This window comes from Spermophilus citellus (genome assembly GCF_964194105.1).
Source record: "Spermophilus citellus genome assembly, chromosome: 2".
Classification (NCBI taxonomy): Eukaryota; Metazoa; Chordata; class Mammalia; order Rodentia; family Sciuridae; genus Spermophilus; species Spermophilus citellus.
The window spans coordinates 206050758-206062468 of NC_138183.1; the positions used below are offsets into that span (position 1 = coordinate 206050758).

The 11711-nt window shown below is 43.1% G+C and overlaps 1 protein-coding gene across 1 annotated transcript in view; it reads left to right on the forward strand.

Annotated features, from left to right (window-relative positions):
* Positions 1–6967, forward strand: part of MICAL2 (microtubule associated monooxygenase, calponin and LIM domain containing 2) — a 215296-nt gene extending 208329 nt beyond the window's left edge. The window contains exons 34-36 of the mRNA XM_081263018.1: positions 1556–1655; positions 3791–3864; positions 6768–6967. Of these exons, the coding sequence (XP_081119144.1) occupies positions 1556–1655; positions 3791–3864; positions 6768–6952 (359 nt within the window). The 3' untranslated portion in view covers positions 6953–6967. The remainder of the gene's footprint in view (positions 1–1555; positions 1656–3790; positions 3865–6767) is intronic.
* Positions 6968–11711: the final 4744 nt, after the last annotated feature.

Sequence of the window (11711 nt, forward strand, 5' to 3'; positions counted from 1 at the left end):
TGATCCAAAAGATTGTCTAACAAGTATTTTTTGGTAGGCATTATGCCTTAGTGGCTCCAAACTTCTTGTAACATGTAGCAAATCACTGAATCCCCAGTCCTCAAGACAGAACCTGACATATCGAAGATACCTGACAAACAGGTGTAGATGGATGGAGGGGTGGGTGGATGGATGGATGGATGGATGGACAGACCAGAAATCAAGTTTTGCATCCTAGCTCCAGTTTGTCCATAAAATGAATATTTTGGGGCTTCGCGTACTGCATATAAATCTCTTGGGGCCCCAGTGTCCTTATCAGTAAGAATGTGGTCAAAAAGACAAGGAGAAAAGAGAACTATTTTTCATGAATTGCTTGCTGGGGGCAGGGCAGTGTGCTAGGGGCACATGACTTCGGGGGAAGGAGACAGGGACATACATAGCAGTGAAAAGCCTGAGCTTAGGTTAAGATTCATTTGTGTACAAGACCTAGCTCTGTCACCTACTGACTATGAACTTGGGCAACTTGCCTTAGTCGTCTGAATCTCTGTTTCTTTGGCTATCCAAATGGTGATGCTGAGAGTCTCCACTGCTGAGTTCATCATGAGGGTTGAATGAGATGCTGCCAGTAAGGTGGCCATTCTCGCTACAGGATAAATAGCAGCTCATTATTATTAAATTACATGTGCATCTTATTATTCCAGTTTAGCTAAGGGAGAAGCAGAGGCTCCAAGATGTGAAACAACACGCCCAAACCCTCCATCTGCATTGTTTTCCCCTCAGCCGATGGGACCCTCCATTATAAATCCTAGAATAGCCATGAGTTTTGCCATACAGTGTGTGTCGTCATTTCAGGGAGCAAGATTAAAAAGCTACTTCTCAACCCTGGTCAGCTTCTAACACTGCAATATCTCAATATTTAGTATCCAACATTGAGAGTCTAAGAAGCAATGCTAACCTAATTATTCTTCTGTTGAAGGAAGGTCATAGGTCATAGTCTAAGTGGCCAGAATGTATGGATCTGATTTTCTCCATATAAGAATCAAAATTAATATTTTTTTCATCATTAGCTTTTCTTCGGACAAAAGAAAAAAAATCAAAATGCCAATTACCACTCCAACAATCAATCGTGATGTGAGTTTCCCTGCCTCGTGAAGGGAGCCACACACCACCTGGGCACTCAGAAGGCAGTTGATTTGGGGGAAGAAGAGAAGAGGAGACAGCAACCGGCACTAGGGGTCTCTAGTGGAGGTGTGATGTACACACATACATCAGTTTTAGGGAGTGCGGGAGAGTAGGCAGGAGAAGTGTCCTTTGTGGTAAGACCTTATCAAGAACATGACCTTGGAAGCTGAAGTGGTCATGCCTAGATGTTCAAGAGAACCTCCCCCCAGAGCCTGCCCAAGTGGGTTTTATTTGTTATGCCCCTGACCTCGAGGCATCAACAGGGTGCCAGGGAGCTTGCTACCTGCAGAGCCCTTCTTGCTACAAACATGGCCCGCTAAAGTGGCTCCAAAGCAGTTTGCTCATGGGGAGAGAAACGCCAATCTAACCCATTTGCCATTGATTTCTTAAGCAGATTCAGGGACACAGGATGAAGCACAGCTTTTGCAGGAATGGTTTAAGCTGGTTCTGGAGAAGAATAAATTAATGCGATATGAGTCAGAGCTGCTGATCATGTAAGTAAGGCAACATTGATAACAGCGAGTCTGAAAAGCAGAGGGCTGGGGGGTGGCTCACACTCCTGGGTGGAAGTCCCGGGATTTTTTCCTCTTTGTGCATAAAGAGTAGTGATTGAGGCAAATTGATATTTTATGTCTCGCATATCATGCTGGCATTAGTGTAAAGAATCTTCCGTTGTCTGTTCTCCCTGTGGCGTCCTATGGCTGAAATAGATTTCTTCCTCCAGTAAGGAGCTGGAGGCCATTCACTCCATCCCTGTCGCCCATGCCTAGGTTAAAAAGAGCTATCACACACCTGTGCTGGAGCACCACAAGTGGCATAGGAGCTTTCATCTGTGCCATCTGGTTTCATTTTTACTTCTACCCTGAGAGGTCACCAGGGGGACTTTTTGGGGGGCCTAATAAACACTACCACTCTTCCCTGCCTGAGTTCTGAACCAGGTGAGAAATAAACAATAGAGTCAATGGATGGAACATCAAAATATCACCTTCTATCAATGGCTAGTGTGGCCAAGTACTAGAGCCCAGATGAGTTTATTAGGGCCACAGTAGTAAATTCTCACAAAGCAGAGGGCTGACAACAATAGAAACTTATTTTCTCACAGTTCTGGAAGCCAGAAGTCCAAATGGAAGCATTGATGGGGCCATGTTCCCTCCAAAGCCTCTAGGAGAGAACTCTTCCTTGCCTTTCTCACCTCTTGCAGCTCCAGGCATTCCTAGCCTGTGGCTACACCTCCACACTATCTGTTTCTGTCTTTACAAGGCCTTCTTGGTGTGTCTGGGTCTTCTCTTTTGCCTCTTATAAGAAGACTTGTTCTTGGGTTTGGGACTCACTGGGATAATCCAGAGGGTACTCATTTTAAGTACATCTGCAAAGACCGTGTATCACACAAGTGCACATTCAGAGCTTCCAGGGTTCAGGATATGAATACATCTTTGGGGGGGTCCCCCATTCAACCCATTATACAAACCAAACCCCAGCATTAGACATATTTATCTACCTGATCAAAAAAGGCAGTGGACTTGTTTACTCCTTAGGGGGAAGGCTTTTATCCTTGACCCTGGGATCTCAACCTGGGGTGATATAGCTCCAGAGGCAATGTCTAGACACATTTTTGGTTGTCACTGCTGGGGGTTGTTACTGATACCGTGTGAGTAGAAGACAAGGATGCTAAACACCCCACAAGGCACAAGACAGCCTATCCCCCTACCAATAAAGAATTATCCATCCTACAATGTCAATAGTGTCAAGGTTGAGAAAGTTGCAAGGCTCACAGAAACTGAGAACCCATGTTTGCTGAACAGGCTGAGCTTAAAAGAGAACTGAGAACCCTCAATTCTTCTTTCTCTATAGTCTCTAGGGATTACATGACTTCGACTAGGATCTGTTAGCATTGCCACATCTGTCTGGGTCCTCAATTTTCCTGAGAGCTCTAGAGCAGCAGCTCTAGAGCTCTAGAGCCTCTCTCATATGTAGGGACCTTCACAACCACTCTGCTATCAGTAGGGTGATCCTAGGCACTGAAAAATCCCAACTGGCTTCACCAAGACACAGCTTCTGGGTTTTGCTGTTGTTGCAGTGGAGAGACTGAGTTCCCAGCACTCTAGCATGGCCACTCCAAAGCCTCACTGACTCTTCTTTAGCTGCCTAAGTTTGATTTCCTCCACCTGGACCCAATATCTCACTGCTTACTTCTTTTGGTTTTCTTGTTGACCACGGTCAGAGACTTGAAAGTTGTTGGAGGTGATTCTTGAAACCATATTACACCCAAAGAAGACAAAGAGTTCCCAATAGTCATCGCTCCTCCCCTGGACTCTTCTAGGCACCGTTTCACTGTTCTGTCTCCTGTCCTTCCTACAGAGTGGACTGATGGCCTTCCAAGAGCATCCTGAGAATCTATCACAACTTTCAGCTACTCCCTGTGTCTCTTGGATCCAGCATATCTCTAAACCCTTCTGAACACCTCTGGTGATCCCAGCAGCAGCCAGAATTCCAATTCTGAGATAATATTCAAAGACCCCCATTTTAATAAGGTTAATTGTAGTAACAGTTGTCAATGAGTGTTTTAGTCAGTGTTTCCACACAAATTCCCTGTCTTTACTACCTGAACATTTTTTTCATACCTACCCAGGGCCCAAGAACTGGAATTAGAAGATCACCAAAGCAGACTGGAGCAGAAACTAAGAGAGAAAATGTTCAAGGAGGGTGAGTATGGTGATATGTTTTGGGCCCTTATTAAAGACATTTTGTCCCTTGAAGGACATCAAGTACACCAAGAACACTGCAATCCCCAGAGTAGAGTGCTTTCCCTGTCCTGCACGACCATGCAGCCTGAGAGGCAGAGGAGAGTGCAAAGCCAGCCCCACCTTGTGTCCACCCCACACTCCCCAGAGCAAGTCCCCATTGGGCTTCATCCAGCTAGGCTGAGAAGGAGGCATTTCCCCATGCCACATGCCTATAGGAACAAAGTCATTCATTCACCTCTTTGTTCACGTGTCCACCCACCCACTTAGCAAACATGTACTGAGAACCTCATGTGGACCTGGCACATGGTGAGAGCAACCCCCATACTCTAGGAGTTTGTGAGCTCACTGGGGAGGCCAATGTCCAGACCAGTCACTACAGTGCAGGATAAATGCAGAAGGAGCCACAGCAGGTGCTTTGGGAGCACAGAGGAAGGTGGGTCTTGTCCTGCCAGGGACTAGAGATGGTAAACACTCCCTCAGCATGGGCCAGGCTAAGGCATTGCCCGTGAGGAAACCATTCTACCCTGAAGGAGGGGGAGTTGAAATAAACTCAATTGACATGATACACTGCAAGGGCTCAGATATGTCCAAGACAAGCCTCAGCTGAGAGGAATTATTTTATTTTTCTATGTTGTTTCTTAAATAAGGAATATCAATACATGAAATACTAAGTTAACATGCCAGAGTGAATCTGATTTATACATCTGCTAAAATTTTTTGATTTTTCTGTTTCAGGCTAGTAAAACAAATACTGCCAAAGGCTCATTAGCCACCTTTGATACCTTTTTCTTTATCTTACTAAGAAATGAAGGTCAGAGGGGGCTGGGGTTGTGGCTCAGTGGCAGAGCACTCACCTAGCACATGTGAGGTACTAGGTTCAATCCTCAGCACCACATAAAAATAAATAAAATAAAGGCATTGTGTCCAACTATAACTAAAAAAAATTTTTAAAAAAAGAAAAGAAATGAAGGTCATAATCCCCACAACTCAGGAGGAAAAGCAAGAGGATGGCAAATCTGAGCCAGCCTCAGAAACTTAGTGAGACCCTCTCTCAAAATAAAACATTTTAAAAAAGAAGTGAAAGTCAGGCATTTTCTCACTCCTCTGATATTTACTTATACCCCCAAAAAAGTAGACTCTTGATTTTGTCCATAGCTGACTTATCTTCCACAAAAGAAATGAAATGAGAGCTCTTATCCCTCTCTGATAAACTAGGTCTGATGCAGTCTTTAAACGATCCTTGTAGGAAATGCTCAGTCTCTCTGGGATGAAATGCTAAGTCTTCCCATGGCTTCCCCTTCCTCCTGGGTTTCTCTGCAGGGTCAGTGCTGTCATTAAGGGAGAGGCAGCTTTGTGCCCTGGTGTCATAAGCATCTGTGTGGGGTGCTCTAAGTCCTCACAGAGCTGTGTCCTGTCATCAGGTGCCTCTCTCTTGCTGGCACTTGCAGTTAAGCTGTAGGGGTGTTGTCACTCACAGCCTGGCCATTCTCTGGGTATGCTTTGGAATTTGGTGGCATTCCCTGGCTCACTGGGCCTCACCTGGGCATATCCTCCATCCAGTGTAGTCAGACAGCCTCCCATAGTCTCTATTGTCAAGTCAGTTTTCTCTCTGCTGGGGGAACCTGTGGCAGACCCACTGGCCAGCGACCTTGGGCCACTTTAGGGGACGCAGTTGCTTCTCTGGTCCACCACTCCGCTTACACCACACATAGCAGGTGGAGATCTGAGAGCCACACTCAGACACTTCCTGTGCCCTGTGTTTATCCACAGTGGCACCTCCTGAGCAGAGTGGACCGAGGGGCAGGACAAGAGTCCTTCCACCCCAGTGTTCCAGCAAAAGACATTCCCTGCCCCCTGTGGGGCTTCCAGGTCCCAGAATGGAGAGATGGGGACACAGAGCTCTCACCTTCTGCCCTTTCTGTCTCTTCTCCTTCCCATAGAACATGAGGCACAAGGGAATAGTACTTCTCTACTTCCCTCTCATTGCATCTGCCTGCTCCCTGACCCAGCACTAAGCCCCATGAGACTCAGTGGCACTTTCTCTACCTGGGATGGGACTCCTCCTCGTCCTGAGTGCATAAGTGGGAAGGGCTGAAGGAATTTAGAAAGGCTTCTCCCTTGGAAATAATCTAGTTGGCAAGTTTTAAATCTGGCTTTAAAATCCTCTGTTGAGTGTCAGAAAGTCATTACCACCTGCTTCTTAACTTGCTCTCTTCTCTAACAATCCTGTCTACCCTGGGGATTGGATGCTTGGTGCCAATTAGGGACAAGGTTGTCACTCGGAAAGGCTGCAGGAGAGAGCAGAGTCCATCTGGAAACCTGATCCTAGGACAGTCAGGACAGTCAAATCTTACTTGGCTTCTGTGTGGTGTCTGCTCAAAAGGCTGCAACTTGTCATTAAGTGCAAAGGACAAAAGGATTGTCATCTCTGAAAGAAACAGCAGAAACTGACACACTGTTCATGAAGAGACTTCTCTCACAGATTTCCTTGCTATGGCTCAGATATGTTTATGAAAAACAGACCTGTCATTGTTTTGTTGGTTTCTTTTTTAGGCAGGAGAGGAATTTTGGGGACTTGATGGGGCAAGGCACATTAACTGCTTTTTTTTCACAAATGGTATTTCCCTGGGCCACGAACATACCCTCAAGATGAAATCTGAGCTGGCTACCTTGCACAAAGCACCGGTCTTTCTAATCTGTGGCATTAAGGGCAGTTTTTTTGGTATTAAATTTGTTTCCTTGTTTTCTCCATCATTGAAATGAAAGGGCAGAACAAGTCTATAACAATCGAGAATGTTCATGCCAAGAGCTCTCCAGAGTCCAATCTTACCTGAGGCCTGACGGTTTTCTTTTTTTCTGCAGAGAGCCAGAAAGATGAGAATGATCGCAATGAGGAACAAAAAATACTCACCGAGATGATGCAAGTGATTGAGCAAAGGGACAAACTTGTGGACTCCTTAGAGGAACAGCGTGTCAAAGAGAAGGCGGAAGACCAGCACTTTGAAAGCTTCATCTCCTCCAGGGGCTGTCTGCTGAGCAGGACATGAGGCACTGAACCTCTCCCTAAAGCCAGCCCAGACCACCACACTTTCTCATCCTGGATTCAAAGTTAAACTCTACTACGTTTTTTTTTCTTTTAATTAAAATTCTCTCATATGAACTACAGCTTCCCAAGGCTTTTCCAGAGATGATAATGGAAAACAAAACAAAACAGACTTTTGAAACTGGCAGTCAACGTCAGCCAGGCTCTGATTGGAGGTATTCTTGGCGGATGACCAGTATTATTTTCCCTAAAAAGTGACACAAAGACCTGAGTTTCTAGCTGCTTTTATCATTTTTCGCCCAATTCATTGAGTTACATGTTTTAAGACTTTTAAGAAGCTGCCCTTCATTAATACATCCATATTTGCCCTTTTTTGCATGGATGATCGGTTTCCAAATGTCAGAAAGAAGCAGCAGCAGTTAAAGATTAGGTTAATATTTAAATTGTGTTTCCAGAGAAGGAGAAGAAACCTTGAGATTACTGATTACAAAAAGCAAATAACTCATATAGCAGGTGTTAATTCAATCCAGGTCGAATTTAATTTACCAGGTATATTTATAAGCCTTAATATAATATACATAAGCAATGAGAGTTTAATAGAACATTTGAGCTTTAATTTTATTTTTTTATAAAAGGAAATAGAACTTTAACTTCATGCCAGCAGGATTGTTAGTTTTCACCAAATCCTGTTGGCTTAGAAAAGCTTTTCGTTCCCCCAGTCCTCTCTGCTCATGGCCCCTGGGACATAATGATAAGCACTTTTAGGAAATGGGTATTTTTGAAGTGCCTTTTAAATAAGGGTTGGTAATGGCAAACAGGAGAACCCGTTTGCTGATAAAACATGGGTGAAGTTGGTACTGCTACTAAATATACACTAGTAGTGGTAGCAGGATAGGCATACTTCTCAATGGGGGCTGTCTTGGGCCCAAACAGTGGAGTGTTTCTGATTCTCTCAGGGATTGCCCAAGAGCTCTTCCAGATACTTCCAGGTAGAGCTGAGGGCAGTGACTTCATTTATCCAATCCCAAATTGGGTCACGGATATATATATATATATATATATATATATATATATATATATATATATATATAATTTTCAATATGCAAAAAAAGGTGGTAGGTGGTTTATGCACCACCATGCTGGGATTCCTGGAGCATTTTGACAGTACATATGGGAACCAAAGAAGGGGAGGTTTAAAATGGTAATGTGTCATGAAATATTTGGTTGTTTTTCCCTCAATGGAACTCTTTGAAGATTTAGACTGTTATTAACAAGACAGAGACTGAGAAACTGTTATATTTCTAGCCACTGGCTTCTGGAGTGTTTAAGGTGTCACTAGACGCAAGGTGCTTTGCAATAGTTGGCTCTAACTGGAGACCAGATTCTTCTCAACATAAGCTGACCCTCCAACCACTTCTGTCTGAGTTGCTGTCTGTGCACACCAATCTGGCCAGCTGACAACCATAAATGAAATGTGTACAGACTTCCTGAGTCATCCAACATTTTGGGTGGTATTTAAATGCAATTTTTCCATGGTATACCAAATTCCAAATGCTGTAGTTCTTTCTTCTTCTTTCCTTCCTTTCTTTTTCTATTTTCTTTTTTTCTTTCTTTTCTTTTCTTTTTCTTTTTCTTTTTTTTTTTTAAGAATCAGGTCTTCTAGTGTATTGAATTCTATCATTAGGAAATATGTGGAGGTATCTTTCTATACTATTCCTATCAAAACTATATTACCTCTGGCTATTTATCTATTGTATTTATTTATATATTTAGTTAAAACATAATATAACTTCCTCATAATTATGGTTTTCTTGTGTTATAATTTGGAGAAGACCTATTAGTATATAAGCTACTTAATACACAAATAATCCAGATATTTGGGGCAATGAGTTGTATAGTATTAAAGGCATGAGGAGATCATCACAATAATATTTTCAACCATTAGGCATTTAGAGATAAGAATATGGATGCACAGGAATGTTTACTCATTTTAAGAAAAATGTATACTTTCTGTTTTCATTCTAGAATGTGCAGAAATACTCAAATACCATATTTTCTGCCAGTTAGATTAAAAATGTACAATTTGATGCTTGCATACATGTAACAGAGAACACCCAAATGTGTTGTTATGCAAAAGAATTAAGTATTTTAATTTGCTATAGTTCCATCTTAAAGCAAGATTCTCCCAAGAGGGCTAGGAAAGGTGGTTCCTGGTCCAATCATAGAAACACAAGTTGTTCACTTTTTTCCACAGACTCCCACGTTCTGTGATTTATGGCTTAATCTTATCTGGCCCAGTTTAAGACACAAAACTCATAGCAAACAGTTTTCTACTTAGGCTGCCTCTCTCCATTCCAATTCCATTTTCAAAAGGACACAACTATTGTGGCTGTTGAACTATTTAAAGTGATTCCATTCCTCACTCACAATAGAGAATGTTCTAAGACCCTAAAAATGTAAAGTGTTGTACATTGTGAAGGCGGTGTCTTTAATGTAACATGAGCAGGGTCATTTTGAAAATGCACAGAACTCACTGCCCTATAAAAGAGCACTGGTAGAGATGTGAAGGCTGAACAGTCAAGCCCCAAGCCTTAGGATATATTTCACAGTCAATCTCCCACAGCTTCTAAATTAAGCCAAAGACTCTACAATAGTTATAAGCTCAGAATTTTATGTAAGTTGGATCAAGAATACAGTTTTTAGTTATACTCTTCCAAAACACTCATTTATTTATTTTTAATTTTTAAAAATTCTTTGTGGTGCTAGGAATCAAACCCAAGGCCAGACACATACTAGCCTAGTGCTCTATGACTGAGCTGCACCTCGGACTCCCAAACCATTCATTTATTGACTGACTTATTTAACATTCTCTGAAAGAATGCCCGTGGGGTTCTGCAGCCCTGTGCTAAATGCAGAGATACAGAAAGAATATTAATCCCCCTCTCTACCTCCAAATAAATACAAAGATCAGGAAATATCTACCACCCCCAAATACAAAGAACTATTTTTTTATAAGCACCAATCTATTCTACACACATTTATCTAAAAAAAAAAAAAAAAGGTTTACATCCTCCACTATTGTAGTGATTCTTTGGCAATAAAAATAAGCTCGTGTTTCTAAAACTGTGAAAAATAATATCAGGTTGTACTGTTTCATTTAAACCTTGACTTTGGCAGTGTTAGGCTGCTTGGAATCAATCAATGCTGAGATGCAGCACGTTAATTGCAACCGAGACAGGAAGTGGCAGGTGTTTCCAACTCTGATGAGCTACAATGAAATTGATGTTTTCTGCATTCTGGAGGCAAATGACAATTCAGCAATGTCTCTCTCTTCCCAGGAAGCAGATTTACAGGCTTTTCCTTCCAAACTGAAAATGGCAGCATGCCCCACCCAGGTGGTTGTTCAGAGAACGACCTTCGCAGGGCAGAGATGGCAGGGGGCAGCTGGGGCCGCCACATGAACAGAGAAAGTGGCTGTCCCTGGATGTGGAGAGCTCAAATGGAGGGGTTGATTGTCAACAGCAGGTTCACGTACAGGGGAAAGTGTACAATTTCACCTACTGTTTATCTTCTTACCTCACTGCTGAGTGGCTTGTAGAAGATTAATTTGCTCCAACAATCGGGAACTATTCATGTGGATGAAAATGTGTTATATGTGCGCTGCTTTAAATACTGAAGTGAACCAAAAATAAATGATTTTTGTGTCTCAGGAATCAAAACGTTCATGTAGCCTGGGTCTGGCCCCTCTGCGGGCAGCATCCATTTCATCTCTTTCTTTTCTCAGTGAAAGAACCTGGACAAAGCTTTGAGCCCGAGTGGGAGTCTATGAATTAATGTTGGACGTTTGATTATACTGGGGCACCTGGAAGGACTTAACCTGAGTCCCTTCCCATTGGGAGGAGGAGCAATGTGGCTCGCCTCAGGTACATTCTCTCAACAAAGAAAGCTATTCTGCGGGCTGGGGCCTGTCCTCGATAGCCTCCCTGTTCCTCTCATCTCCTTACCTGGTATGGCCTGGTTTTAAATTCCACTCACTCATCAGGAACATTCCCTTCTGCAGGGCTGGCCCCAACCTTCAACTCCTACTCTTTCAGGACCAAGTTTGTTTGGTTTTCTTCTTTTTTTTTTTTCTTAATCCCAGCACGTTTATAGAGGATGTGCAGATAATGCACCGGAATCACTACATCAGTTGCTCAAGGGGTTAGTCCCCGGAGCTCCCTTGCCATTCCACACTGAGTTCCCCTCCACTGCTTGCAAGCTTTTTGATTAAATATTGGATGGGATTCACTTTTCCATTGAATATCAATGGAAAATGTACACAGTTGCTCTTGTTTTGTAAACACTGACTTCTTATCACCTTTGATGGGACTTTATAAGTTTTCCTTGGGGCTCATCTGCCCTCTTTCTGCTCAGGAGCTACAGAGGCTCAGATTTCTACAGCTGAAGCAGCAGCTGACCACCCCTGACATGCTGGGACATGCTGGGTAATTTCATGCTCATACCTTTTCCAGCTCACGTCTAGAAATGAAGAAAAGTAGGCATGAATGAGGCACTGGGTTCCATTCCAGAAACTGGCAGTAAAGAAAGAAGGAAAGGAAGGAAGGGAAGGAGGGAAGGAAGAAAAGTGAAACCAGTGGCATGGCCAGGCGGGATGGCTCAAGACTGTAATTCCAGCAACTCAAGAGGCTGAGGCGGGAGGATGGCAAGTTCAAAGCCAGCCTCAGCAACTTATCGAGGCCCTAATCAACTCAGCAAGATCCTGT